This window comes from Chrysemys picta, chromosome 2 (assembly GCF_011386835.1).
Source record: "Chrysemys picta bellii isolate R12L10 chromosome 2, ASM1138683v2, whole genome shotgun sequence".
NCBI lineage: Eukaryota > Metazoa > Chordata > Testudines > Emydidae > Chrysemys > Chrysemys picta.
Window position 1 is genome coordinate 41,067,079 of NC_088792.1, and position 26,529 is coordinate 41,093,607.

The 26,529-nt window shown below is 42.1% G+C and overlaps 1 protein-coding gene across 12 annotated transcripts in view; it reads right to left on the reverse strand.

The window, feature by feature from the left end:
- The window catches only part of CACNB2 (calcium voltage-gated channel auxiliary subunit beta 2), a 382,138-nt gene that overhangs the window by 102,430 nt on the left and 253,179 nt on the right, over positions 1–26,529 (reverse strand). For 9 of the 12 annotated variants that reach the window (XM_005308116.5, XM_005308118.5, XM_065582998.1 and 6 more), the window contains one exon: positions 21,580–21,699. The exons of 1 other annotated variant lie outside the window; for it this stretch is intronic. In XM_005308116.5, the coding sequence (XP_005308173.2) occupies positions 21,580–21,699 (120 nt within the window). Of the gene's footprint in view, positions 1–21,579; positions 21,700–22,497; positions 22,734–26,529 lie in introns of those variants that run through there. 2 more of the 12 variants (XM_065583000.1, XM_042857501.2) reach the window with 1 other exon arrangement.

The following is a 26,529-nucleotide window of genomic DNA, read 5'->3' on the forward strand; positions in this document are numbered from 1 at the left end:
ACTGTAAAGAAATTAGAAGGGATGGAATGGATTAAACAGAATCTGTTTGGGCCAAAATCACTTTGGGGAAGAAGGCTAAGAGAGGCTCCTCTGGGATAGTGCTTGGAGTACGCTAGAGACCCCCAGGACCCAATTTGGATATGGATAGAGACCTCTCTCAATTTCCAATAGTACATATTTCATTACAAATATTAGAGTATGGGATACTTTCATTTCCCAGATATATGGAGGACAAGTGCTACTAATAATAGATATTCCTGGATGTGACAGCTGACAGATTTCTTCGACAAATAGTCACCAAGGCAACAAGAGGTGCTGCCATTTTAGATTTAGTATTGCTACGTAGCAAGGCTCTCATACAAGAACTGATTGTAGAAGAGAACCTTGGTTTGAGTGATCATGAGTTAATTCAGTTTAAACTAAATGGAAGGATAAACAAAAATAGATCTGCAGCAAGTTTCCTTGATTTCAAATAGGCAAACTTCAAAAAAAATATTAAGGGAAGCATTTAGAGTAGTGGACTGTACTGAAGAAATCAAGGATCTGAATGTGGCGGAGGCTTGGAATGACTTTAAATCAAAGCTGCAGAAACTATCTGAAGCCTGCATCCCAACCAAGAGGAAAAAAAGTCATAGGGAAGGGTTGCAGATCAAACTGGATGAACAAGCATCTCAAACAGATTATTGAAAGAAAACAGAAAGTCTACAAGGCTCAGCAAGAAAAGCTACCTCTTGGAGGTCAGAAAATGTAGGGGGAAAGTGTGAATCACCAAAAGCCAAAGACAGTTGGACTTTGCAAAGGAAATTAAAACCAATAGTAAACTGTACTGTAGTCATATAAATGAAAGGAAAACATGGAAAGAAGTGGATAATCTTCATCCGAATATTAAAAGAATTGGCATATGAAATAGCAAGCCCAATAACAAGGGCTTTTAATGAATCCATAAACTTGGTGGTCGTACCCTCTGACTGGAGAATTGCTAACATAGTACCTATTTTTTTAAAAAATGTGTGGGGGTGGGGGGGAGAGTGATCTAGGAGACTACTGGCCTGTTACTTTGACCTCAGTTGTATGCAAGTTCTTGGAACAAATTTTGAAAGAGGAAAGTAGTTAAGGATATAGAGGTGAATGGTAATTGAGACTGAATACAACATGGTTTTACAAAAGATGATAGTGCCAACCAATCTGATCTCTTTCTTTGAGAAGATAACTGATTTTCTAGACAAAGGAAATGCAGTAGATCTGATCTACCTGAATTTCAGTAAGGCCCTTGATACAGTTCCACACAGGAAATTATTAGTTAAGATGGAGAAGATGGGGATTAATATGATAATTAAAAGGTGGGTAAGGAACTGGTTAAAGGGGAGACTACAATGGGTCATACTGAAAGGTGAATTGTCAGGCTGGAGGGAGGTTACTAGTGGAGTTCCTCAGGGATCGGTCTTGGGACTAAGCTTATTTAACATTTTTATTAATGATCTTGGCACAAAAAGAGGGATTGTGCTAATAAATCTGTGGATGACACAAAGTTGGGAGGTATTGCCAATACAGAGGAGAATCGGAATATGACACAAGATGATCTGGAAGACCTTGAAAACCGGAGTAATAGAAGTGGGAAGAAATTTAATAGTGCAAAGTGCAAAGTCATGCACTTAGGGACTAAGAAGAAGTCATTTTTCTGCAGGGAAGCAAAGAAATCTGTGGACAACATTAATTCTGTGCTCGCACAGTGGCACAGAATTCCCCCAGGAGTAAATTTTTCTCACATGCACACTTGGTGGGACAAATTGACCCCTCTCTCTCACCCCATACACAGTGGTTTCAGTTGTAACAGACCATACCATTCTCACTCCCACACCCACCAGCAAAAAACTTACACACACTTAACTTTGGAAAAGAGACCATCCCTTCTCAAACATTTGGGAAGTGTCCAGCACATTGTGAGAGCTACTAAAAAGTAATAGTGCCACATTTATTTCATTCTTTAGGTACATCAGGAATTACTATGCTATAACTTTGACAAATGATGACATTTTAATAATGAACACTGTACTAGCTACTGATTCAGGGTCCTAATTCTGTGACAGACAGACAGAATCTTTGTGCCTATTTTGATCGGTTTGCTAAACCTTTTGAGAGTCTTGCCAAAATTCAATGAAATACATAAACCTTCCACTTCAAGAAAACATTCAACAAGGGAAGGTCTGTTTGCTACAGGATTCAATGTATTCTTAATCAAGAGGTAGCAATCGCCAAATACATACTTTACAAAAATATTGAGGAGAGTATGGTTCTTAAGTCTACCCCATTATGAGCCACAGTGGAACAGCTTTCTTAAATGGAAACCCTTTATTATTGTTGTCACAGAACTCAGTGCATCATAAAGTCAAGCGAAACTAGATCAGCCCCCTCTTAGAGGCAGAGACAAGAAAAAAAAAAAGCACTCAAAAATGGACCAAACCCAGAGGGAAAAAAATCTAGATAGTAAGCAAGGTCTTGCCTTCCACCAGAGACGTTTGCTGGCTAATTTAGTCCATCTTTCTTTTGCAATACAGTGCTTTCCTTTCATTCACTTAAATGTATTGGTTTCTTCTCCATATATGACAACTGAAACACAGTCCACTCAATGTGTAATTTAAAAAATGCATTATTTATATTAAATCTTTCTCAATGCATATGTTCACATTTCATTTTTATATTGATAATAGCAAAATAAAAACCTCTATCATCCATCTAATGCTTTAGGGAATCATAAATGCCCATCTCTTTGAAACATGTACCGTATACGGAGTCTAAACATGATTATACTAGTAAAGGAATACACTGTAGACAAAGACCATCTTGAACTTAGATGAATGGCATAGTAAACAAAGACAAACAGAATAGGTAAATGATGTAAAAGTGCAAAGAGGAAAAAAGATTGAAAAGAAAAATGAAGAACACTAAGTAAAATGTGAGGAACTGAACAGGACTTTAAATTGTATAAATGTAGAATTATGAAGATTGCACATTTAATGCCATCCCACAATCTCCTTGCCCCATTTTCACCATTGTCCAAAAGGGAAGTTCCTACTCAATATCAACTCTACCCCACTTTAAGTTAAAACTTAAAATGTGATTTTTTCCCAAAATATGGTAACTTGGCAGAAGAACTGAGCAAGGCCAGAGTTAAGCAGTAACCCACTGATTGGATTGCAGTGAAACAAGGATAAATGGACTAGAGGATGACTTTAAAAGTGTTGTCTTCACAGCTAGCTTTGGGACTTGAGGGACAGGACCTCTTCCATAGCTTGGAAGCAGCTACACATTTGTAGTGCTGGCATCTTTGCTACTCAAGGACTTTTGCTACCGCAAAGCCCCCACGCCCAGGGCCGGCTCTAGGCACCAGCGTAGCAAGCAACTGCCTGGGGCGGCCAACGGAAAGGGGCGGCACGTCTGGCTCTTTGGCGGCAATTCGGCAGCGGGTCCCTCAGTTCCTCTCAGAGGGAAGGACCTGCTTCCGAATTGCCGCCTAAGAATGAAGCGGCGGCGGTAGAGCTGCCACCGATCGCGGCTCTTTTTTTTTTTCTTTTTGCACCGCTTGGGGTGGCAAAAACGCTGGAGTCGGCCCTGCCCACACCCCGCTCTGAGCACAAGAACAGGGACGACTCTTGGGCCTTGCACAGACTAGGTCCTCTCCCTGCAAAGCCTGCTGTCTGTTCTCTATACTTGGCAGACTCACTGTACAGCAGCTCCCCCACCTCTCTCTGCACTACTGCCTGTCTGTTACCATAGAGACAGACTGCAATGCTAGAAGCTGAGCTCATGAGCCTGGACAACGGAATAGCAGAGCAGGACTTGCAGTGACATTAGAGGGTTGAGTGTATCTCCCAACCCAACCTGACAAGAAGAAACTTGGAGAAGAGAAGCAGTCTGAAAAGGATAAGAGGATGGTTGAAATGGGTTTAGGGAAGAAGGGTATCAGGAAGCAAGGGGGTGGTGCTACTTAGTAACTAACTGTGAGAGAAGAGAATAAAAAAGGAATTCTGTATGGAAGGGAAGAAGCTAGTGTGGAGGAGAAGACACTTGTGGGAAGGGGAGAAAAGACTGATATGTATGAAGAACTTGTAAGCCAAAAAAAAAAAAAAAAAAAAAAGAATCGGTGGAGGGAAGAAATGAAAGAGGAAAAAACATAATAGGGTAATACTTAAAATGTGAATCCACCCAAAATATATAACTTTGACTGCTTACAAGAGTATTTTGGAGAAAACCTGAAGTGTTGCAATCAGCCCATAAACATTGCTGTAATCTCAACATGGCCCTTACTTTTTCTGTAGTGAAATCAAGATAATTTCCTGTGATGGGGTGTACAAGCCCCACATGGGGGAGCCAAGGGTTAACGAGCCACTCTGGGCCCAGAAGGCCCCATCTAGCCACACCTACTGGGCATGCTCACAATGGAAGCGGAGTTCAAAAGGGAGTGGCCCTGCTCAGACAGAGCAAGGGAGTAGTCCTATGTGGATAGTTCCTGCAGAGAGACTGCAGGAACTCCACACCTAGGGTTGCCAACTTCCCAATTTCTCAAAACTGGACACTACAGCAGGAGCACCGAAACCTCCCCCACCCCTGCTCTGCCTCTTCCCCACAAGGCCCCACCCCTGCTCACTCATCTTCTCCCTCCTCCTCTCGCTCACTGCTTTCCCCCTTCCCTCTTTCCTGTCGTCAGGACTGGGAGCTGCAGCCTGACCTGGAGATTGCTCTCTGCCTGCCCACAAGATGCAGGTAGGAGATGGCCTTGGCTGAGCAGGGGCTGGCGCGGGTTGATGACCTGGCACCATCCCCTCCCACATGCTTGCCCTTAAGGCAGGTAAAAAGTGAAGCGCCCCACCCCGTGCACCTGCACTATAGCTATGGTCAAAATAGCTTGGGCTGCTCAGCTCCCCCCAGGGATCCTCCTCTGCTCAGCAGCTGGCAAGGGGTCAGGCCCCACTCTTTTATTTGGCAGAGGCTACTCTGGGCCCATGGCAGAAACTGAGCCAGTCCCACACGGGGGTCAGGGCAAAGCGGAACTAAACACCTCTGGCTGGGGGTGGGCAGGCCCCTCCCTGCACTCCCCGCTCCTGCCTGATAGTTGTTGCTCTGCCCTGGGTGCCAACTGATACCACTAGACCCGATCCTGTGTCACCCATTTTTGCATCCTCCCACCAGTTCTGTGCCTGGGGCAGCTGCCCCTCTCACCCTGCCCTAGTTATGGTCCTGGAAAATTGACTTTTGGTGTCCAGTCAATACTTCTGAACAGAGATTGTACAGGTCCCCTTAAAACCAGACTTTCCAGTTGAAAACCAGACACCTGGCAACCCTATTCACACCATCTGGACTAGACACCACTGCAGAGCTACCCAAGGCCCCCGTGAGGAAACGGGGCCTTTGGCAGGAACAGGGGGCTATGAGTGAAGAAGAGCCTCCAGATAGCTGTCAATGAGAGCCCCCCGCCATAAGGTCATACCCCTATCCTTGTGACTTTGGAAGGGGCTGAACAAGGTAGGAAGTGACCCAGGGAGCAAGCTTGGGGGCAGCTACTCCCCATACTACCGCATATCTGCCTAGCCAGTCATAGGGCCCTCATTGGAACCCAATGGAGCTGTGAGGGCCTGGGTTCCCCTTCTGCTGGCCGTATACTCTCGCTGCTGGGCGACACAACCAGGCTTGGACACCGCCACCCACCGATAGTTCCTCATATTTTAGAAAATTGGACCTGGTGGTTTCTATATCAGTTATGTAATACAAGTTGGATTTTGACCCTCAGTAAGAATGTGGGACCGAAAAATGTGGTTAAGTGAGATAAGTGGCATCTGGATCAGCATCTGAACTTTGTGCAGATAAAGTGGAACCTTTTTCAGAAGTTTGGCAATCACAAGTAATCACAACTAGGTTCTTTTGGAATGAAGTGAAAATAACATCACTTTAGAAGCATCTATCACCCCATAGCATACTGTTTTAATCTGAAGTTAGTAATGCCATCTAACATTCATAAACTATAATGACCTTCAAAATGATAGGAGAATGCTAATGTGGGTAGATAAATATTTATGAATAATATTACTTAGCTCTTAAAAACTATTTTTGAAATTAAAGTGATATATTTTGTATTTTTGACTTTTCCAGTATTGTACTTCCATGCCTCCTTTGAAGTTTCCCCTCTGATTTGCATCACTCTGTATATCAAGTGTTTTATGACAGTTAAATTTTACTTTATTGGAACTCCTTGGAGAAACTAAATTCTGATTTACACAAAGTAGAATGAATTTCATTAGACAAATAATATGATAATCTGCTCCAGGGATTAAGAAATAAACATTCTATTTTTCACATCAGACTCTTTGTTAACGAAACAAACCAACCACCATCAGAATATCAGAAGTGATACCAAATTTTGTTTTTTTGGTCTTAATTCTTTAAAACTGGATTTACTCTTCCTTATCGAATACATAAATACCCGTATATAGAATAATTTTAAAAATTGCTTTGATTGACTGCAAATTATTTTGAATTGTTTAACTAAAAAACATTAGCAGCAGTAACAGATGCCTGTATTTAAAATTGTGTGTACCTGCCCAGCTTCCACTTTAAACAAAACAATAACTAAAACCAGGGTTACATAAAGAATTCATGCTACACTTTAAATGTGCACTTTCTTGTGATTAAAAAAAAATCCCTTAAGATACTTTCAGCAGCACATTTAAGCTATTCATTGGTTGCTAACAGGAATGGTGTGGTTAATTTTCTGAGGTCTTCAACAAAGTAGGGTCCTTAGGTGAAGAACACTAAAAATAACAAACCTTATATACAATAACCACCACCAAAGCTATTGGGAACACTAGATTTATGTAAAAGGGAAGATAATGACAAGCTCCTATTGTGAAAAGTTTTAAACCTTTTTATCAAAGAAAAATCTACATTATCAATATAACCTACGATATATGCTGTTAAAGTTCAAGAATTCTGCAATATGACAAAAAATGTCTAATACAAACACTTTCTATTCTGGACTGCAAAAACATTTTGTATTTTTCCTTTTTGGCATTGACCTCAGCATTGCAAGACGTGTCAAAATCAAATTAATGCAAGATTTGCTATAAAAGGAATGCTGTTAACCTATTTAGGTCCCTACATTTACGTCTTACACAGCATCATTGGACGATGCTATTGAGATATAATTATAAAATGTTACCAAAACAAAGAGTTTCAGGGCCTATTTTCCAGGCTTATGTTGTCCTTGAAAAATTATTGCTTGCCAAAAGCCTGCATTTGTGCACCCAAAACAAGTAACTGCCTACAGAAAGTACACATCTCTGCATAACATGCAATCTCGGACGCCATCTTTAAAATTATATTTTTGTTTAAACCAAACTGAGTATTCAACAACTGATGCATGAAGTTTATACTCCTTAAATTAAGGTAAACTTGTGCTTATGTAACCCTTTCATTTATTACTTCAGGCTCAGTAACAATTTATTTTTCATCATTTTGTTCCCTCTTAAATGATAACATTATAAAAGATAATAAAACAAAACTAAAAGACTTCCACAAAAAAAAAAAAACTTAAACAGATCTCAGTTACTTAGTAGGACCGATACCACTGATTTTGTGCATTTTATTTTTTCCTCTAATACACCACTCAATAAAGCAATGCTCTATTGAACAGTGGGATACACATTTCAGTGATACATGACACTATTACAAACAAAGAGCTGTGGGTTTACCTGTCTCTGTTCGTATGCCTTTTCTCTGGCACCAACTTCAGTGATTTAAATTTGATGGTCTATCTCAGTGATTCTCAACCAGGAGTACACATACCCCTGAGTGTACCCAGAGTTCTTACACAGAGTACATCAACTCATCGAGATATTTGCCTAGTTTTACAACAAACTACATAAAAAACACTCGCGAAGTCAGTACAAACTAAAATTTCATACAATGACTTGTTTATACTGGTCTATAAACTATTCTCTCAATGTAAGTAACAATATTTATATTCCAATTGATATATTTTATAATTCTATGGTAAAAATGAGAAAGTAAGCAATTTCTCAGTAATAGTGTGCTGTGTCACTTCTGTATTTTTATGTCTGATTTTGTAAGCAAGTAGTTTTTAAGTGAGATGAAACTTGGGGTACACAAGACAAACCGAACCAGACAGAGGTACAGTAATGTGCTCAACAAATACTGATCAATTCATCTGCTCCATTCTGTTTTTTCCTCCAGTAGCTCCTAAAGCTGGCAGGAAATACAAAAACACAAAATGAAGACAAGTAAACACACTAGTAATTGTGTGATTAAGCAAACGAGACATAGCACGTAAGTATCCATCTATCACATTGGGTATGCTAAAATTTAAGCATGTGTATAAAGAAAGCTGGACATTTATTATCTTGTTGCACAGATTAGTTAAAGAGGCACAATGATGTTGAAATCCTTTGAACCTCTCTCTCTCTCTCAAAACCTATCAAGATAGTTCATTATTCAAACTAATTGAACTAAGGGAGGATGATCTTGTATGGTTAAGGCATTTGATAGGGTCCATGGACACCTAGTTTCAATTCCCAGCTCTGCCACAGTTTTTCTTTGCAATGTTGAGCAAAGCACTTAGGAGCTTTAAGGTTCTAGGCAGGAAAATTTCAGAAAGCAGCTAAAAAACAAGAGATTTAGGAGATCTGGATTCGGATACTATGGCAATGAGTACATGTAAGTTTGTAGGACACAGAAATCTAACTATATCCTTTTAACACAGTACTGTATCTGAGCTTTTAAGAACTATCCATTGCAAAAACAGGGCACTGTTTTCTATAATAGCTCAATATAAATTCAAAGAAATTATGACTAAGGATGTTTTTTTAAAAAATGTTTATTTTATTGTGAATACACATGTAACAGAAACATATCAAGCATTCCATTTAATAAAGCAGTCAACTTTTTCATACTTCTAATTAATGTTTGTACAATGCTTTGAAGATATAAAGGGTTACATTTATGCTAAATATCATTAATATGCAGTATCAAATTCTAATGTCATTCATACATTTGAGAATAAGGTGCAACAGTAGGTTTATGCAGTAGGCTTACATCTCTGCAATTATGGATTCACATACATGGGTTAGTCCTAATGGACATAACATCTCCCCAACATGAGCTCTCCCCAGTGATATAGTACATTTGGTATGATTTTCTGAAAAAGACTTAGTCATATTAGAACAATTTTAGGTTAGGATTAAGGTACACAGGGAAGACTTGCACAAGGTCACATTTACCATGCCTAGTGTTATTTATTCATCGTGTATCGGAGAACCCATGTATTAATTAAATATAAAAATATATTAGAAGATCTCCTTGTGAAGGACATGGAAGATACCTGTAATATTGTATGAATATTACATGTTCCATCTGTTTGTGTTGGTTGCTGTATGACTAAAAAGGTGTTGCTACCAACAGGAGCAGACAGCATGAAAGCACTAAAAGGAGACAATAAGCTTCCAATTCTAAACTAAACTAAAGAGACAATGCAGGTGTCAATTCCTTTGAAGTTTACCTCTGACCATGCAGAGTTTGTCTATTACTACCAGGGAAAGGTCCCAAGTTGTAAGTTCAAGGAGCCTTCTGGTGGGAAAATTGGAACAAAGACCTCTGGAATAAATAAAAACCTGAGCCCCTGAGCTTGGGGATAAAGAGGGAAGCTGAGGCTGAAGGGGTGCATTGTCTCCCCCCAGGAGTGGGAATGCATGGATATATTGGGCAAACCTAAATTTTGGGTAAGGCAGTTATGCATGTAGACTGTTGCTTGTGTTAAATACCTCTTAGCTCTCCTTATGCTGTGTTCCTTCTGTTGAGATTAAACTATACTTTGTTTTGACTTGGCTGCTTTACGTCACTATGTTCACTGATCACAGGAAAGTTTTGCAGGAAAGCCAAATCCAGTCAGAAATGCTGAGCAACCATAGCTGTTACACAGGGGGCCTGCAACCAGGGACCTAATCCAAAGAGTGGGAGAACTGCGGGGATTTCATCTCAAAGAAGAGAGAGGCTCAGTGCCTGTCACTGGAAGTGGGTGTCGAAGGCGTTTTGCAGTCAGAAACTCAGAGGGATCAAAAGAGCGGAGTATCACAATTCAGGGCTAAGGCATATCAAAACAGAATTAAAGCTTCCAAACCTGGAATATGATCTAGAACCTGCAAAGTTCAAACAAAACAAAAAAATCTCAAAGCAAAGCACTGAATAAAGCTGTGTGAACCATCTCAAATTTAGTCTGTTTATTAAAAAACTCATTATATTTGCCCTAGTCCCCAGTCTCCCTTCATCTGCATGGAATAACCATCTGACCTAATCCTCAATCATGGACTTTCTGCTAGTTTGGCCTGAAAGCTTCACCCAACTCTAGGCTTAATGTCAGTCTCTGAAATTTGCAGATTAAAAAGGGAAGATTATGTATACTTTCAGATTTAATTTTGAATTATTCAGTGTAAAAATCTAAAGATTCTAAAAAAGCAAGCCTCAGACTCCTACATACAATACTACATTTCCATAGTGTGAAGTGGCTCTGTATGGTGTCTGAGCTGGAATAAAAGTATAAGAAACCTTAAGGGAGCCGGGGAGACCCACAATAGTGTATGCTCATGGGACTCAGTGCAAAAAATGTGGGGAGGGAATCTAAATAATGAAATAATTGGGATTAATTTCATATATGTTTCTTTATAACAACTCTTCAAGTAGTAATACTTTCAGTTCAAATTTGACTTCATAACTACAGCACTATAATTTATGTCTTCCAGAATACTGTCTTTTACTAGTGTACTTGCATTTCCCAAGAGCAACCTGTGCAGTTGATTCTTAGAATGGCACACTTGTAAATGCTTCCTTTCATTTTTAGTTTAATTGGAAAATCTAAGTGAAAACCCTCACGGGCAAGCCAGAAGCAAAATAGAAGAAGCTAGATTTTAGCCCCATGTACTTTGCATTAGTAAATGTTATCTGAAGCTCGGTGTTAAAATCTAATAAGATTTTTTAAGAGTCCATTTGCATACATGTCAGTTTATAGTGCATTGATGGAACCGGAAAGCAGCCTGGGAACCTTGTCTTCCACTTGAGCACTCTGACTCCTCCAGTCAGAATAATCAAAGCAGCTATGGTGAGATTCGTAGCCCTGCTTTTGAAGACCATTTCCCCCCCTGTTTTTGTTACAGTGGTTGAAAATAGAGGACTGCTTGACATCTCTCACGCCTTTTTAAGCAACATCCGGAGGAGTCCCTGGATGCTTGGGTACTGCAAAATTTTACATAACAAAAAGTTGCCATTTCTATTTCCTATTACCACTTTACATCTTCAAAGCTCCGCACAAATTAATTAATCTTTATCACAGCATTTTGTAAGTGTATTATTTAGCATTCAGTGCTAAAGGTAAAATGTTTATATTAAAAACCCAAACTACATGAAACCTACCCGCTTTCTGGTGTCTTTACAAACCCACGTCAGCCCAGATTCTCCAAAAAAGAATTTGCTACCCAAGATCCATAAACCTGGAAATCCTGGATGCCCCATCATCTCAAGCATTGGCACCTTAACAGCAGGATTGTCTGGCTATGTGGACTCTCTCCTCAGGCCCTATGCTATCAGCACTCCCAGCTATCTTCACAACACCACTGACTTCCTGAGGAAACTACAATCCATTGGTGATCTTCCAGAAAACACCATCCTGGCCACTATGGATGTAGAAGCCCTCTACACCAACATTCCACACAAAGATGGACTACAAGCCATCAGGAATAGCATCCCAATACCATCACGGCAAACCTGGTGACTGAACTTTGTGACTTTGTCCTCACCCACAACTATTTCACATTTGGGGACAATATATACCTTCAAGTCAACGGCACTGCTATGGGTACCTGCATGGCCCCACAGTATGCCAACATCTTTATGGCTGACTTAGAACAACGCTTCCTTAGCTCTCGTCCCCTACTCTACTTGCGCTACATTGATGATATCTTCATCATCTGAACCCATGGAAAAGAAGCCCTTGATGAATTCCACCATGATTTTAACAATTTCCACCCCACCATCAACCTCAGCCTAGACCAATCCACACAAGCGGTCCATTTCCTAGACACTACTGTGCTAATAAGCAATGGTCACATAAACACCACCCTATACCGGAAACCCACTGACCGCTATACTTACCTACATGCCTCCAGCTTCCATCCAGGACACACCACACAGATCCACTGTCTACAGCTAAGCTCTAAGATACAACCGCATTTGCTCCAATCCCTCAGACAGAGATAAACACCTACAAGATCTCTATCAAGCATTCTTAAAACTACAATACCCACCTGCTGAAGAGAAAAAACAGATTGACAGAGCCAAAAGAATACCCAGAAGCCATCTACTACAGGACAGGCCCAACAAAGAAAATAACAGAATGCCACTAGCCGCTAGGGTGACCAGATTACCAGTATAAAATATCGGGACGGGGGCGGAGCCAAAAAAGGGGGCGGAGCAAAAAAGGGGGGTGGGGACGGAGCAAAAAAAAAAGTTTTAAGGGGCCTGGGGCATTAGCAGGCCCCGCACGCTGCCCTCCCTGAGTCCCCGCGGAGCCTCCCGCCCCCTGGCCCGCCACGGGCATATGCGGGGCGCAGTGGGTCTGGGCGGGGGCAGCACGGAGCGGGCAGGAGCTGGGGGGGGGCGGCAGGGGCCAAATCCCCGCTGCTGCCAGGGAGCCCCGCGCCTCTCCCTCCCGCTTGCGGCTGTGGCTCCTTCCCGGCGGGACGCGCCTCCCGCTGCCCCGGGCACATGCGGCGCATGTCCCCCGTGCCTAGTCTCCCTCCCGCCGGGAAGGAGCAGCTGGACACGCGCCGCATGTGAGTGGGGCAGGTCGGGGGGCGCATCCCGCCGGGAAGGAGCCGCAGCCGCGAGCGGGACGGAGAGGCGCGGGGCTCCCCGGCAGCAGCAGGGATTCGGCCCAGGCCCCCGCGCCGCCCACCTGGCCCCTGCCCGCTCCGCGCTGCCCCCCGACCGGACCCACCGCGCTGCCCCGCGGGCTGCAGGGCTGGAGCAGCCTTCAGGCTGCGCTCCCGGCCCCGGGTGCAGCAGCCCGGGCAGAAGCCCTCTGGCGCGGCAGGGGGGCTCACAGCTGAGCCCCCCTGTCTCCCTCCCTTGCCCGCCCCCCTTTGCCCGCCCAGTGCCCGGGTGCTGGAGCTGACTCACCAGCTCCAGGATCCAGGCACCGCCGCCGCCACCCCGTCCCTCCAGGCTTGCACCGCCATGCTGCAAGCCTGGGAGGGAGGAGGAATGCTGGGGAAGAGGCGAGGATTTGGGGAGGGAGCCAATGGGGGAAGGAGAGGGCGGAGCCGGGGTGGGGGGGCCCGAGCGCCGGAGCGGAAGGGAAAATTTCTTCTTTGTGCAGTGTCCCGACCAAACATTGGTCGGGACGCGGGACAAAGAAGCAAATATCGGGACAGTCCCGATAAAATCGGGACGTCTAGTCACCCTACTAGCCGCCACCTTCAGCCCCCAACTGAAACCACTCCAGCGCATCATCAAAGATCTACAACCTATCCTGAAAGATGATCCCTCACTCTCACAGATCTTGGGAGACAGACCAGTCCTCGCTTACAGACAGCCTCCCAACCTTAAGCAAATACTCACCAGCAACCGCACACCACACAACAAAAACACTAACCCAGGAACCTATCCTTGCAACAAAGTCCGATGCCAGCTCTGTCCACATATCTATTCAAGTGACACCATCATAGGACCTAACCACATCAGCCACACCATCAGGGGCTCATTCACCTGTACATCTACCAACGTGAAATATGCCATCATGTGCCAGCAATGCCCCTCTGCCATGTACATTGGCCAAACTGGACAGTCTCTACGCAAAAGAATAAATGGACACAAATCTGACATCAGGAATCATAACATTCAAAAACCAGTGGGAGAACACTTCAACCTCTCTAATCACTCAGTGACAGACTTGAAGGTGTCAGTTTTGCAACAAAAAAACTTCAAAAACAGATTCCAAAGAGAGACTGCTGAACTCGAATTAATATGCAAATTAGACACAATTAACTTAGGTCTAAACAGAGACTGGGAATGGTTGGGTCATTACACTAATTGAATTCCCCCCCCCCATGTTAAGTTCTCCTCACACCTTCTATGGGTCATCTCGATTATCACTTCAAAGTTTTTTCTTCTACTGCTACTGATAGCTCATTTCAATTGATTGGCCTCTTACAATTGGTATGCTTACTTCCACCATATAGCTCCTAGATAAAGGCAAACGACAAGCTTCACTGTTTTATTTTTATAACCCGTTAAAGTACAGTGTCTTTAGGACAGCAGGGCCAACTGCTGAAAGCAGTGAGACAAATTCTGGGTTGCAGTACACTCTTGCAGAGATTAACAAAAGTAAATAACTCAGGGCCAGGTATAAATCCCATTTAAGTCAAGAGGCTTGGAACAGATCAAAAGTGCTTAAATATTACAGTGCTTTACTCTTTAGAAAAGCCGATAGATGACACACAGATACATGGAGAAGTCTGGAACTAACCTCATCTGTAATACCCATGTATATCTGATGAAATTCACACAGACTTTAAAAAAGGTGGATGTGCATATCCTCACATTTTAAACAGCTATGGGGTGCGCTAGCACAATAAACGTCATGATCATACAAAGAGTGGATGTGTTATGTCCAGTTCAGTTTTGCATACACTGACATTACACTTCCCCCACAGAAATGTCTAGTCTGGCATAATGACTATGCATCACATAAAAAGAACGTATTCCATCAGAAAGCTGTTGAAAGACAACACATAGCATGTGACTGGTCGCCTTATTCTCAAAACCTGCCAGTATAGATGAACATCTCCAGCAAGGCGAGGCAGACAAACAGATAGTGAGAGAGCAAGAGGAGGAAGAACAAGGCATCCTACTCTGTAGAGTTTGCCTGAGAGGATTGAGAGGCTTTGTTGTACTACTGAGCTCTATTATCTCTGAAAAAACAACAAAGAGTCTGGTGGCACCTTATCTCTGAAGATACTGTACCCCGCAGAAATAAGTATTTGGTACATCCTGATTATAGGCTAAAATGCAGATGCATTGTTGGGGAAGGTTTCATTTTATTTCACTGACAGAACCTTTTGGCATATGTAAGCAAGAATTTGTCCCAGTATATCAAATGCTTCCTGTAACTCCTTTTGTACAATAATTACAGAAGATTTTTTTTTTAAGTTTCTGCTTTTTCTCCATGTCTTCAAAGGCAGGCACATATTTCTACAACAGGCTATGTACAGTCAGAACTATAAATCATTTTTCTTAGCACTATATGTGATATTTTAACATAATTCACCCAGAAGCAACAAATTTCAAAGCCTTATTTGAGTTAATACATTTTGGTATGAAAATTATATACAAGCCTCTAAACCAGGGGTCGGCAACGTTCGGCACGCGGCTCGCCAGGGTAAGCACCCTGGCGGGCCGGGCCAGTTTTATTTACCTGCTGACGCGGCAGGTTCGGCCGATCACAGCCCCCACTGGCCGCGGTTCACCGTCCCGAGACAATGGGGGCGGCGAGAAGCCGCGGCCAGCACATCGCTCACCCACGCCACGTGCCCAAGCCGCGTGCCAAACGTTGTCGACCCCTGCTCTAAACTTTTCATACATACACATTAAATTAGGTTCTCCTGTGCACGGAACTGACATCTCAGTTTCTCTTCCTTTGAGTTCTTAATGTTACAGCATAAAGGCCAAATCCAGGTCCCATTCAAGTCAATGATAATTTTACAACCCCTTCAGTGGGATCGAGACTTAGCCCAAATATATATTTAAAGAAACAAAAACTCTTTCATGTTTTTAAAAAAAAGAAAAGAAAGAAAAACTTCCATTTGGAGACATTCAGAGCCATGACTTTATTTTATTTTATTTTATTTTATTTTTTAAGGTCTGAGATATGCAAGATGTAAGTTTGAGAGCTATGATTCTGAGGTGTAGACACTTGAAAAATAAAGAATATGGTTTAAAATAAGTTATTTAATACAAAGTGATACATAGTTCATACACAAAATTAGTGAAGAGTTTAATTGGATTTTAAGTATTTGCTTTCCAGTCTAGGTAGCAGCTAAAAAGAACATTGATACAATCTCATACAGAGCAATGTTAAAAATAGAGGTCATGGTGCAAAAATCTTATTATTTAGACTGTCTGTTCTTTGAGAAAGGGCCAATTTTTTCTTGTGTGTGTGTGTATAGTGCCTAGCATAGGGTTACCATATTTCAGCAAGCAAAAAAGAGGACGGGAGGAGCCCCGCCCTAGCCCCGCCCCTGCCCCTCCTACTTCCCGCCCCCCCCAGAACCCCCAACCCTCCCCCCCGTTCCTTGTCCCCTGACTGCCCCCTCCTGGGACCCCTGCCCCTAACTGCCCCCCAGGACTCCACTCCCTATCTAAGCCTCCCTGCCTCTTGTCCCCTGACTGCCCCAACCCTTATCCACACCCCCACCCCCAGACAGACCCCTGGGACTCCCACGCCCCATCCAACCACTCCCCACCCCCCTGACAGCCCCCCCCCAGAACTCCCAACCCATCTAAACCCCTCTGCTCCCTGTCCCCTGACTGCTCCGATCCCTCTCCACACTCCTGCCCCCTGACAGCCCCCCCCAGAACTCCCAACCCATCTAAACCCCTCTGCTCCCTGTCCCCTGACTGCTCCGATCCCTTTCCCCACTCCTGCCCCCTGACAGCTCCCCCCCAGAACTCCCAGCCCCCCACCCCCCCGCTCCTTGTCCCCTGACTGCCCCCTCCTGGGACCCCTGCTCCTAACTGCCCTCCAGAACCCCACCCCCTACCTAAGACTCCCTGTTCCTTGTCCCCTAACTGCCCCCTCCTAAGACCTCCCCCAACTGCCCCCCAGGACCCTACCCCCTACCTGTACCCTGACTGCCCAAAACTTTCTCCACTCCCCCCAAAAAGCCCCCCCCGTTTCTTGACTGCCCCCTCCAGAACCTTCCTGGCCCCCTTACCCTGCTGCTCAGAACAGGGTGTTGGGCTCTGTGCGAGCCGAGCCGGACACGTGGCTAAGCTCCCCAGCACAACAAAACCCGGTCCCTGGCCCTGCACAGTGCTGCCGGACCGGGCTGCAGGGGAGAGCTGCCCTTGTATCAGCACAAAGTGCTCTCGCTCCCGTTTTGCTACGCTGCATGGCAGAAACCGCTCCCAGTTGCAAAAGAGGAGGGCTGCACTTTGTGCTGATACACTTGCTCAGAATGCAGGGCGGATCCGGCTCCTCTACAGCTGCTCCGGAGTCCAGCCCGGGACTTTCCTGCAGCCCTCCCAGCCGCTCGCTCTGCTCTGCTGGGGGAGGGGGGAAATCCCGGACATTGTGAGTGCTTTACAAATTCCCCCCGGACGCTATTTTTAGCACAAAAAGGAGGACATGTCCGGGTAAATCCGGACGAATGGTAACCCTAGCCTAGCACAATGGGGTCATGATCCTTGACCAGGACATCTAGGTACTACTCTATTACAAAAAGTTGATACTAATAATTTCAACTGAGGTAATGCTAAAGATATGCTAGGAACTATAAAAACATTTGAAAGGAATAGTCCATGCCCTATAGAGTTTATAATCTTAAAAACATCACCACCATCACAGAAAAATTTGATCTACTTATTGAAGACAAATGAGAAAAAGGGTAGTAGTTATATGGACCAGTTCAGGAAGTGCATTATTCCAAGGGCTTCATGCAAAATAACAGAGACACTAAACGGAGCATTGCGGCTGACTTCATTGGCACTGGGAAAGGACAGGGAGCTATATGATAAATGTTTCTTCTTCTTAAATATACCCTAGCCCATATATGACACTAAAGTTAGGAGGACCTCTCCATTTTCACCTCAGTTTTCCATCTCATCACACTTGCTTTCTGTATACATAATAATTCCTCTTGTATTGGCAAAAGCCAAGACGAAAATGTCTCATCATTTACAATGTTTTGTTTCTCTCAGTACTGTCAACCCCAAGCCTTCAAAAATAATGATTAACTTCATGAAAATCATGAAATTTTAAAAATTAGACTGATTTTTTATAATTTACCTTCTGACTTTGGAGTCTTTTGGGTTCATATTTTCAAACAACAATGAAAAGAATAAAGTAACAAAGTTCAGCACAAACTTTTTGCTCAGACTCAGCTACTACTAGGGTTCTTCCTTCAGGATTGCTCAGCCAACATCCTAGATCATCTCTCACCTAAATAGCTACTCTCACCTTCCTTATGTCAAAATTAGGTAACAAACAACCTGTCACAGTGATCCACTTAACAAATATTGATCCTACTAATAAAAGGTTAACAGAGTGTTTAGGGCAAAGACTCCTGGCCTGTCACACTTTCTCCTTAGACATTGTTTCAGTCTGCAATCAGTACTACAATCAGATCTTGTACATAGAATCATAAAATATCAGGGTTGGAAGGGACCTCAGGAGGTCATCTAGTCCAACCCCCTGCTCAAAGCAGGACCAATCCCCAGACAGATTTTTGCCCCAGATCCCTAAATGGCCCCCTGAAGGATTGAACTCACAACCCTGGGTTTAGCAGCACAATGCTCAAACCACTGAGCTACCCCACCCGACATACTTGCTTCATCTTAACTGGGCTCAAAGTTCTAGTCTATCTTACTCAAAGTCCAAAGCTACTACCCAATTGTCCTCATATGCCTCATTGGTACATCTCTTTCTACAATTTTAAGGTGTTTCTCCTCTCTGTAAGGAAGAAACATGGATGTTCATTAAACTGTTTTCCTAAAGTGCATGAAACACTTTGACAGTTTTATATCTATTCTTAATTCTCCATCATTTTCCCTTCAACCTCTGCATTATTCATGAATGTCATCCATTTCTAATTCCTATGACAAATAGAATTCTAATGACTTTATTTAGGATCAACATTTCCACTCACAATGTGAAAAAGAAAAAAAGTTAAAAGCAGCTGCGTCACTTGCTCCCAACTGATAGCACATAAAGACAAAGAAAAGACAGGCACACTTGGAAATGAGGAATCTATACCCAGTGTTTGCAGCCTGGTGCAGTGAACAGTGAAATAATGTGAACCTAACTTACTGTTTCAATAATTTCATTATTCATCAAGGAGGTGAACAACTCATCCATAAATGGAAGTAGCAAAATATTTCCTGTAGTATTTCAGAGATATGCAACTAGATTTAAGCTATTCTGGTATTTGTTTTTAGAAACAGTTTTTTAAATGAATGTGATGAACATCATAAAACGTAGATTACTTTAAATATTAGCCAACACGTGTATACAACAATGTATATCCTATAACCACGTAGCCATTACAAACTGTTCCTCCATTGCGTGCTTTAATCCCTTTTAATGCACAGATGATTTAAAACATCAGTTTGTGTGTGTTTTACATATTACTGAAACACCATTGTTATAACAGCTTGATTGCAGCAATCCCCTCACATTTCAACTGTTTACAAGCTGTCTCACAGCCAGAGACAGAGTCAGACCTGGTGACTATTCCTCTGCCAACTGAAGTGAGAATATTGTTTTGATGTACAGAAATACAGTTTTTAAAAGTGAAGGTCTCCTGGCAGTTTCTCTGTAAACTACTATGGCAGCTGTGCTAGAGGTCATGAATATTTCATAAGGGCTGTCCATGCAGTCAAGCCAGCATCGCTAAGCAAAATTCCCATAGCAACATTCACATAGATCTACTCATCGCTAAAAGATGCATCAGCTCAGGAAGTGCTCTAATGCTACTCTTATTATTCTAGAAGATGTTATTGCTTGAACTCTTCTTTAAAAGCTAAAATTATTTTACTAATAATCCTGATTTTTTTTTTTTACTTTTTCTAGCAATAGCTGCTTTGCAGCTCCTAAAACTAAGCAATCAAACTAGAGCAACCCTGACATTACTAAACTGGGGTTAACCAAAACTCCTGTTATCCAAAGATCAGCTAGCATCTTTTAAAGAGTAAGAGAAGGAGGGGGAAAACGAGATTTACTGTTTCTGTTATGGAAATGAAACTCCATTTGCATAGCATAGAAGTGCAGCAGGAGTGAGGCTGCAGAGAGATATCCAGGAATACTGAATGACCAGCAGGCTCCAGCACCTCTTGAAAAAGGTGGTTTGGGAATTCTTATCAGATATCTGTTAAAATTATAATTCTCAAAAAAGACTTGATAATCCCCTCCTTCCCTCTTTGTCTAAGCCTTCTGGCCTTCAGAAAGCTGTCTCTCTGTGCACCCTGGTGACTGTCTGAACTGGCCAGTTCTCTCTAATCAAGTGTATCTCAATAATCTGAATTCCTGCTGTGATGAAGGTTTAGGTGACCCCAAGAACATTGTAAAACTGAGGTACCATAAATGAATAGAGGTGAAGCTATAAGGAAACTGATAAAGTGGGAGAGGAAGGAATGGGTACAGAAAGATCACAGGAAAGAAGGCACAGAGAAATGGAGGAGAGAAGTAAATGGAAAAAGGACGTGAGAGAGGGAACAGAGAGAAAGTAGATGAGAAAGACTAGATTCCAGTAAACTTCTTAAAACCACATATGAATACAACAGAAAAAAAATTAAAACTCAGGAAAAAGAGACCTTGGAAAAAAAATACATTGGAAATGGCACACCAAGATCTGAGACACAGCAAAAGGAAAGAAAAAAAGATAAAAGAATGAGGAAAAACAAACAAGGGATGCATATATATCATAAGTACTTAATCATAAGTACAACTGATGCAAAGAACTAAAATGCGTAGCAGAGAGAAACATACACACATACTTTTGTAGTATTGTGACTATATAACTTCGCACTTGCATATGCATCTAATGGAAAATACATAAGCATGTTGGTGAGACCTAAGCCTCATTTAGTGTTTATTAATCTGCCACTACCTGCCAGGAGCATGGAAGTACAGTAGAATTTATGTGAGGGTCTCAAACTTCTCACAAGGGGTTTTGAAATCCTGATTGCCCCTACTTTAGTAGGTAAGTGAAATTTGGTTTCCTTAACAAGAAACCCAATACAATCCTCTTAAAGAAAATGGGCCAGTGTAACTGCCTGTCTTTACTTATACATGCCATGTAGGGAACAATCCTGTACATGACGGATAAAAACTGGACTTCCAATGCCGAACTTCTATGATTGAATGATATACATGATTTATGGGGCCAAATCATGCTCCGACAAGACCCCCATAAAAAGAGACTTCATGACTTGTCCCTGTGTACTAGGAATTGATAGGTTATATAACAAAATACAAAAGTTAGTTCAGTTCTTTAAGTAACTAAACTATTTTTTAAGCCAACTGAGTCTCCTAATACAGACAGGGCAATCAAGAATGGCAACTTTTGTCTTTAATCAGTTTATTTGATAAGTGCAATTTCCAAAAACTTATGTAATTTCCTTACAAGAGATCTTAGGAGGTATTTTTTAAAAAAATATTTAGAAAAACATTTCTACCGGTAAGCAAATGAAACAAGCTCTTAGAAAAAGAACAGGTTCATGAACCTGTGATGTGAAGAAGTGCCTTACCTTTGCTTTTTCCAGCTGTGCCTGGGCCTGCCGCTCTGCCTCTCTCCGCACTGCCTCCCTGTCTTCCTCCAGAGATACATCTGAATCAGATGGACGGCTAGTGTAGGAATCCGCCGAACCCTGCACAGGAAAAGGAGAAATAATGTTACAAATAGATGCAGCATTTGCAATAAAAGGATGAAGTGTTCCCGTACCTCTTCCCTAATTGTACGTTTGTAGAAATACCTTGAAAAGAAAAAAGAAAAATACAGCAGCAGAGACAATCAGTTAGAAAAATAATATTAAGTAAGGGTTTCAAATCTGGAGACCATCCAAAAGTCAGGTCTCTCTCCGGTGGTTTATTTCCTGCCTTGTCCCCACATTCTAATTAGTATGCTTTTTGGTAAGCAGAGCTGGTTTCTGTGTAGAGCAACGGCAGTGGTGCAGTGCAGGGCTGAAGGACATATAACAGTTTCAAGGATAGCTCCATAAAAATCAAAACCATAAACAAGGATATTTTAATGCCAGTGACAGAACAGATTGAATAAAAAAATGCAAAGTCAGTATTAACAATTACTATTACACAAGATCACTGCAGAGAGCTTTAACCCATGCCTTCCATTTTAATTTTAGGGCACCTAACACTCTTCCCATCAGAAATGAACATGGCTCAAATCCATCTCAGCCCTTTAGCAAAAACATGCAAATGACCACAAATCAAGTTCCAACTGATTAAATGTGTCTCAGCTCAACACCTGTGTGCAAGTATTGTTACAATGGAACTAGTCAGAATACCAGAATAGTTCCAGCTCTGATTTTTGTCTCATCTTACAATCACAAGAAGAGAATTCTGCTAATTCAAACAGAATGAAAGCAACTGTCTTCCCTTACTGTACAATTAATAAATAAATATGCTAACAATGAAAACATAGGGCTTACACAGATATCAGAATTCTTCAGCCGTCCTCCTTTGGCTCTTTTCAGAAGCCTGATCCAGGTGGCCTTCATTAGCCAGACAGCTCAGTTATTGTCCGCAGCTGCAGCGCCCGGCACTGATTCTCACAAAACATGTGCACACTGAGCACCGCAGAATCACTGCTCCTTTCCTATCCATGCTCTGCTGCAAGCTCCTTCCTTCTCTTTCCTCTGCCCTTCAAGCTTTCAGACACCCTGTTCTGAAGTATTTAGTGCAAGTAAATACTTAAATTTTCCAATGCCAGTAAAAAAGACTTTAATAATGAAAAAAAAGCCCAGTATATTGGTTCAAGTATATTGTAAGAGATGTTTCAACTCAATGCAGGAGATCATACAGGAAAAGGTCTTTGTTGTTATTTTTTTTTTTTTTTTGCCTGTTAAAAATAGTATTTATAGGAGAACCTTTTAAAATCCGGTGCAAAATGTATTCAGTGATATTTACAAGTACAAAGTTCATTTCATCTCTTCAGAGATTGGATGGGGGTGGGGTAAGAGGCTTTTCACATCACTGGGCATGCTCCATATGTACAGCCTTTTACGCAGATGCTCACATCACACTGTGTTGTTAGTCTATGTCAAATTGCCATTTTACATCTCAAGGGTAAACAGCTGGAAAATAGCAAGGTCCCTCCAAATCTGGAATAGCTGGTACAGTGTCTTATTTTTATCACTTATCAAACTACATTTCTCTCTCGGAAAATCCAGTTCTGTCATATATGCTCCTCAGTCCCAATTTAAAACACTGAGTCAGATTCTGATCTCAGTTACAATGTAAATCTCGAATAAAACCAATTTATTCTGTTTACTCTGATGTACAAGAAGAGTTTGACCTACTAATTGTGTCATTTTTTCCCACACTAGAAACCAGTAGGTAAGAAAAGCAGTGAATAATTGCAACACACACATACACACACAAATACTGGATGCTAAAGGTCAAAAATATATTTAGTTTTGTGCATTTAGTTTTAATTTGGTTTAGTCAGTCATAACCTATAATCATTGCCCAAAATGGTAAGTGATTGACATAGCTCTGTGTGTTCAACTAGGACATTCATGACACAAATTCACAGGCAGCTATGCACAATCTAAGTGCAAAAGAAAATCACACTCTAGCTGACTTTAGAGTGTCTGCCTTTTATATAAATTCAGTTACATGAAAAAGGCAGGATAATAGGAAATTCTAGCTGAGAGCAGCAGTCACAAAAAATCTGGTATTGTAAGTCAGACCTTCTTAAAGAATTAGAGGCATGTGGCTGGGAATGTCTAAGGACCAAATTCTGCTCTTATTTATGTCTGTGAAAAACAGAAGTAACTCCCCTACAGCCATTGGAATACTCTGGATTTACACTACCCGTGTAACTGCTAACGTACTTTGGCCCTATATTAGTAGTTTAAAAGAAAGGGAGAATTCTTAACTTTCAAAAACTTTTCTCTAGAAGTTATAATAGTTATAATTTTGAATTCTGATGAAGCTGCCTTTGAACTGACATCCAGGAAACTACTCTTCAATAAATGTTTTGCTTACTGTGAATGCAATACATATATTAGGCTAATTTTTCTAATTAACAATGGGGTGGAGGCAGGGGAGACTTCACAACCAAAACACTTACTATGCTAAGGAAAGGCACAAAAAAGCACCCACACAAGGAAGTAAAAATAAAATAAAACACACATTTCTATCTTGAATATTTTAGATAGTCTTGTCTGTTAGGAGAAGTACCAGAGGTTCTGTACATCTTAAAGTCCTTGTCTACATTAGTTTATTTTCTTAAAATTTCTCACCATTGCTACTACTGATACAGCTTCACTAGTGGCTACAATGGCAGAAGAGTAGTACAACAAGAGAGGTTTTAACTTAGGGTTACCATATTTTGAGTGTCCAAAAAGAGGACACTCCACGGGGCCCCGCCCAACTCCACCCCTTCCCCAAAGTCCCTGCCCCAACTCCGCCCCCTCCCCTGCTTCCCGCGAACATTTGATTCGCGGGAAGCCTGAAGTAGGCAGCAGGTAAACTGGGGGGGGGGGAGGAGGCGCGGCCCAGTGAGTCCGTGTAATGCGCTGGCTGTGTCCAAGGTTGGCCATAATCCCTCCACACTCCTAAAATGTTACAATGATCCAGCTTAATTTCGTGCTGCATGTACAAATCACACTGCTAAACAAGATTATTTTGCTAACGGCAAACACAGAGAGATGTAGATTTGCTGTAAAAAGGTGGAGAACAATGTAGAGATATGTCTGTAGAAGATTATAATTTAGAGACACTCTGTCATAAGGGACAGTATTATGAACACAGGAAAAGGCTGTGTGCAGCAGTTCACCAAAGATGCTCTCCAGTTTGTTTTATTAAAGTTATATTCCTTTCTCATTCACTGGTTTGTTATTTAATGAACCTCAAGGTTGCTACAGACAGGACTTTGGAACTCTGCACAGAACAACTTCTGTGCCCCCAGCACATGAGGACAGAGGCCAAAGGGCAGGGCAAGCCAGGAAAATGGTGGGCCTAAGGTCAGTTGGATCTGTACCTATGCAGGCCAAGAAGCTATTCATCACAGCAGAGAGAAGTATACTGTCCTCGGGGGTTATTAAAGCTGGGTGCAGGCTGGATCCTTCCCCTAGCTCCTCTTGAGCCCAGCCACCCAGGTTTTGTCCTGGTTCAGAAGGTTTACATTCCATTCTCCTGGAATATAGAATAGCTCTAGTGCTAGATGTTACCATGGTCTCTTTGGCTGCTCAGATGTTATTAGCATCAGCATTTACAGGAATCCATCTGGTATTGGGCAGATCTCAAGGCCAAATCCTGTTTCCTCCCCCCCCCCCCCCCACATCACAGGTAAAATCAGTGCTTCCCTTATTCATCATCATTACACTGACTCATGCTCCCTTTCCTTAGATCTTCACTTAAACACAGTATTGTTTATTTCAGATCTAAGGTATTATTTTGGAGTATGAACCCATGCATTTAAAGTATTTGTAGTTCCAATGTGACTACATTGGAGTAGGTACTTCCCCTCTGCCTGCAGGCTATGGCTGTCTTATTAAATACCTTCATGTTTGAAGTGTTTCATCCTGTTGCTGAATTTCTATGTGCTTTACTTGCACGTAGAAACTCCTTGATTAGATGATTTTTTGAGAGTAGGTCTTTTTCATTTTTCTTATGTCTTCTGATACCCTAGTACGCCCTGGATATAGAGTTGCCAGTTAGAGAGAGAGAGTGTCTCTCAAATATATATGGGACGTTCCCGTCTGGTGATATCTGGACCGGTGATCCGCTAGGTCACTCCAATCTTCGACTCTGGGAGCCAGCCTTACCCTGCTCTGCTGTGAGAACCCCCACTCCTGGTCTGTTCACGCACAGCCTCTGGCATGTAAGATGCTTCTTGGATTGTGCAGCCGAATGACACTAGACAATATCTCCGGTCCCAGACACAACCTTAGGAACCTTTGTCTTGCAGACACCCAACTTGACAAACTTATGATTGAATGGTATCCAATGCATTTATAAAGATGAACATGGGGGTGTAGGGTGTTCCCATGAGGTACAGAACATCAGAATATATATATAATTTGAGAGAGCGACACACACACACACGGTGGGCAAGGTAATATATTTTATTGGACCAACTTCTGTTGATGAAAGAGAAACTTTGGAGGTCTGAGGAAGGTTTTAGATATATTCTTCCCATCTCCCCTACTCAGATATAATACATATGGCATTTAAACATATTTATTCATCATAAAATAGCATGTTGTAGTATGTTTCCTTATGTCTTTATTCATTTAATGTTGAAAAACAATATTAAACCCAAAAGGATACATTTATTCAAGTCCTCAGTTGCTGCAAAATGAAATGCTGTGTCTCAGCTAACTCCCCATAGATCAGCAATGACCAAAATATAATCCAGAGAGTACTAAACATGGACCTTCAGTCATATTCATCTTTAACATAGATGTATGTCCCTTAGAGATTACTTGTGCCAACATTCAATTCCAGCCAGT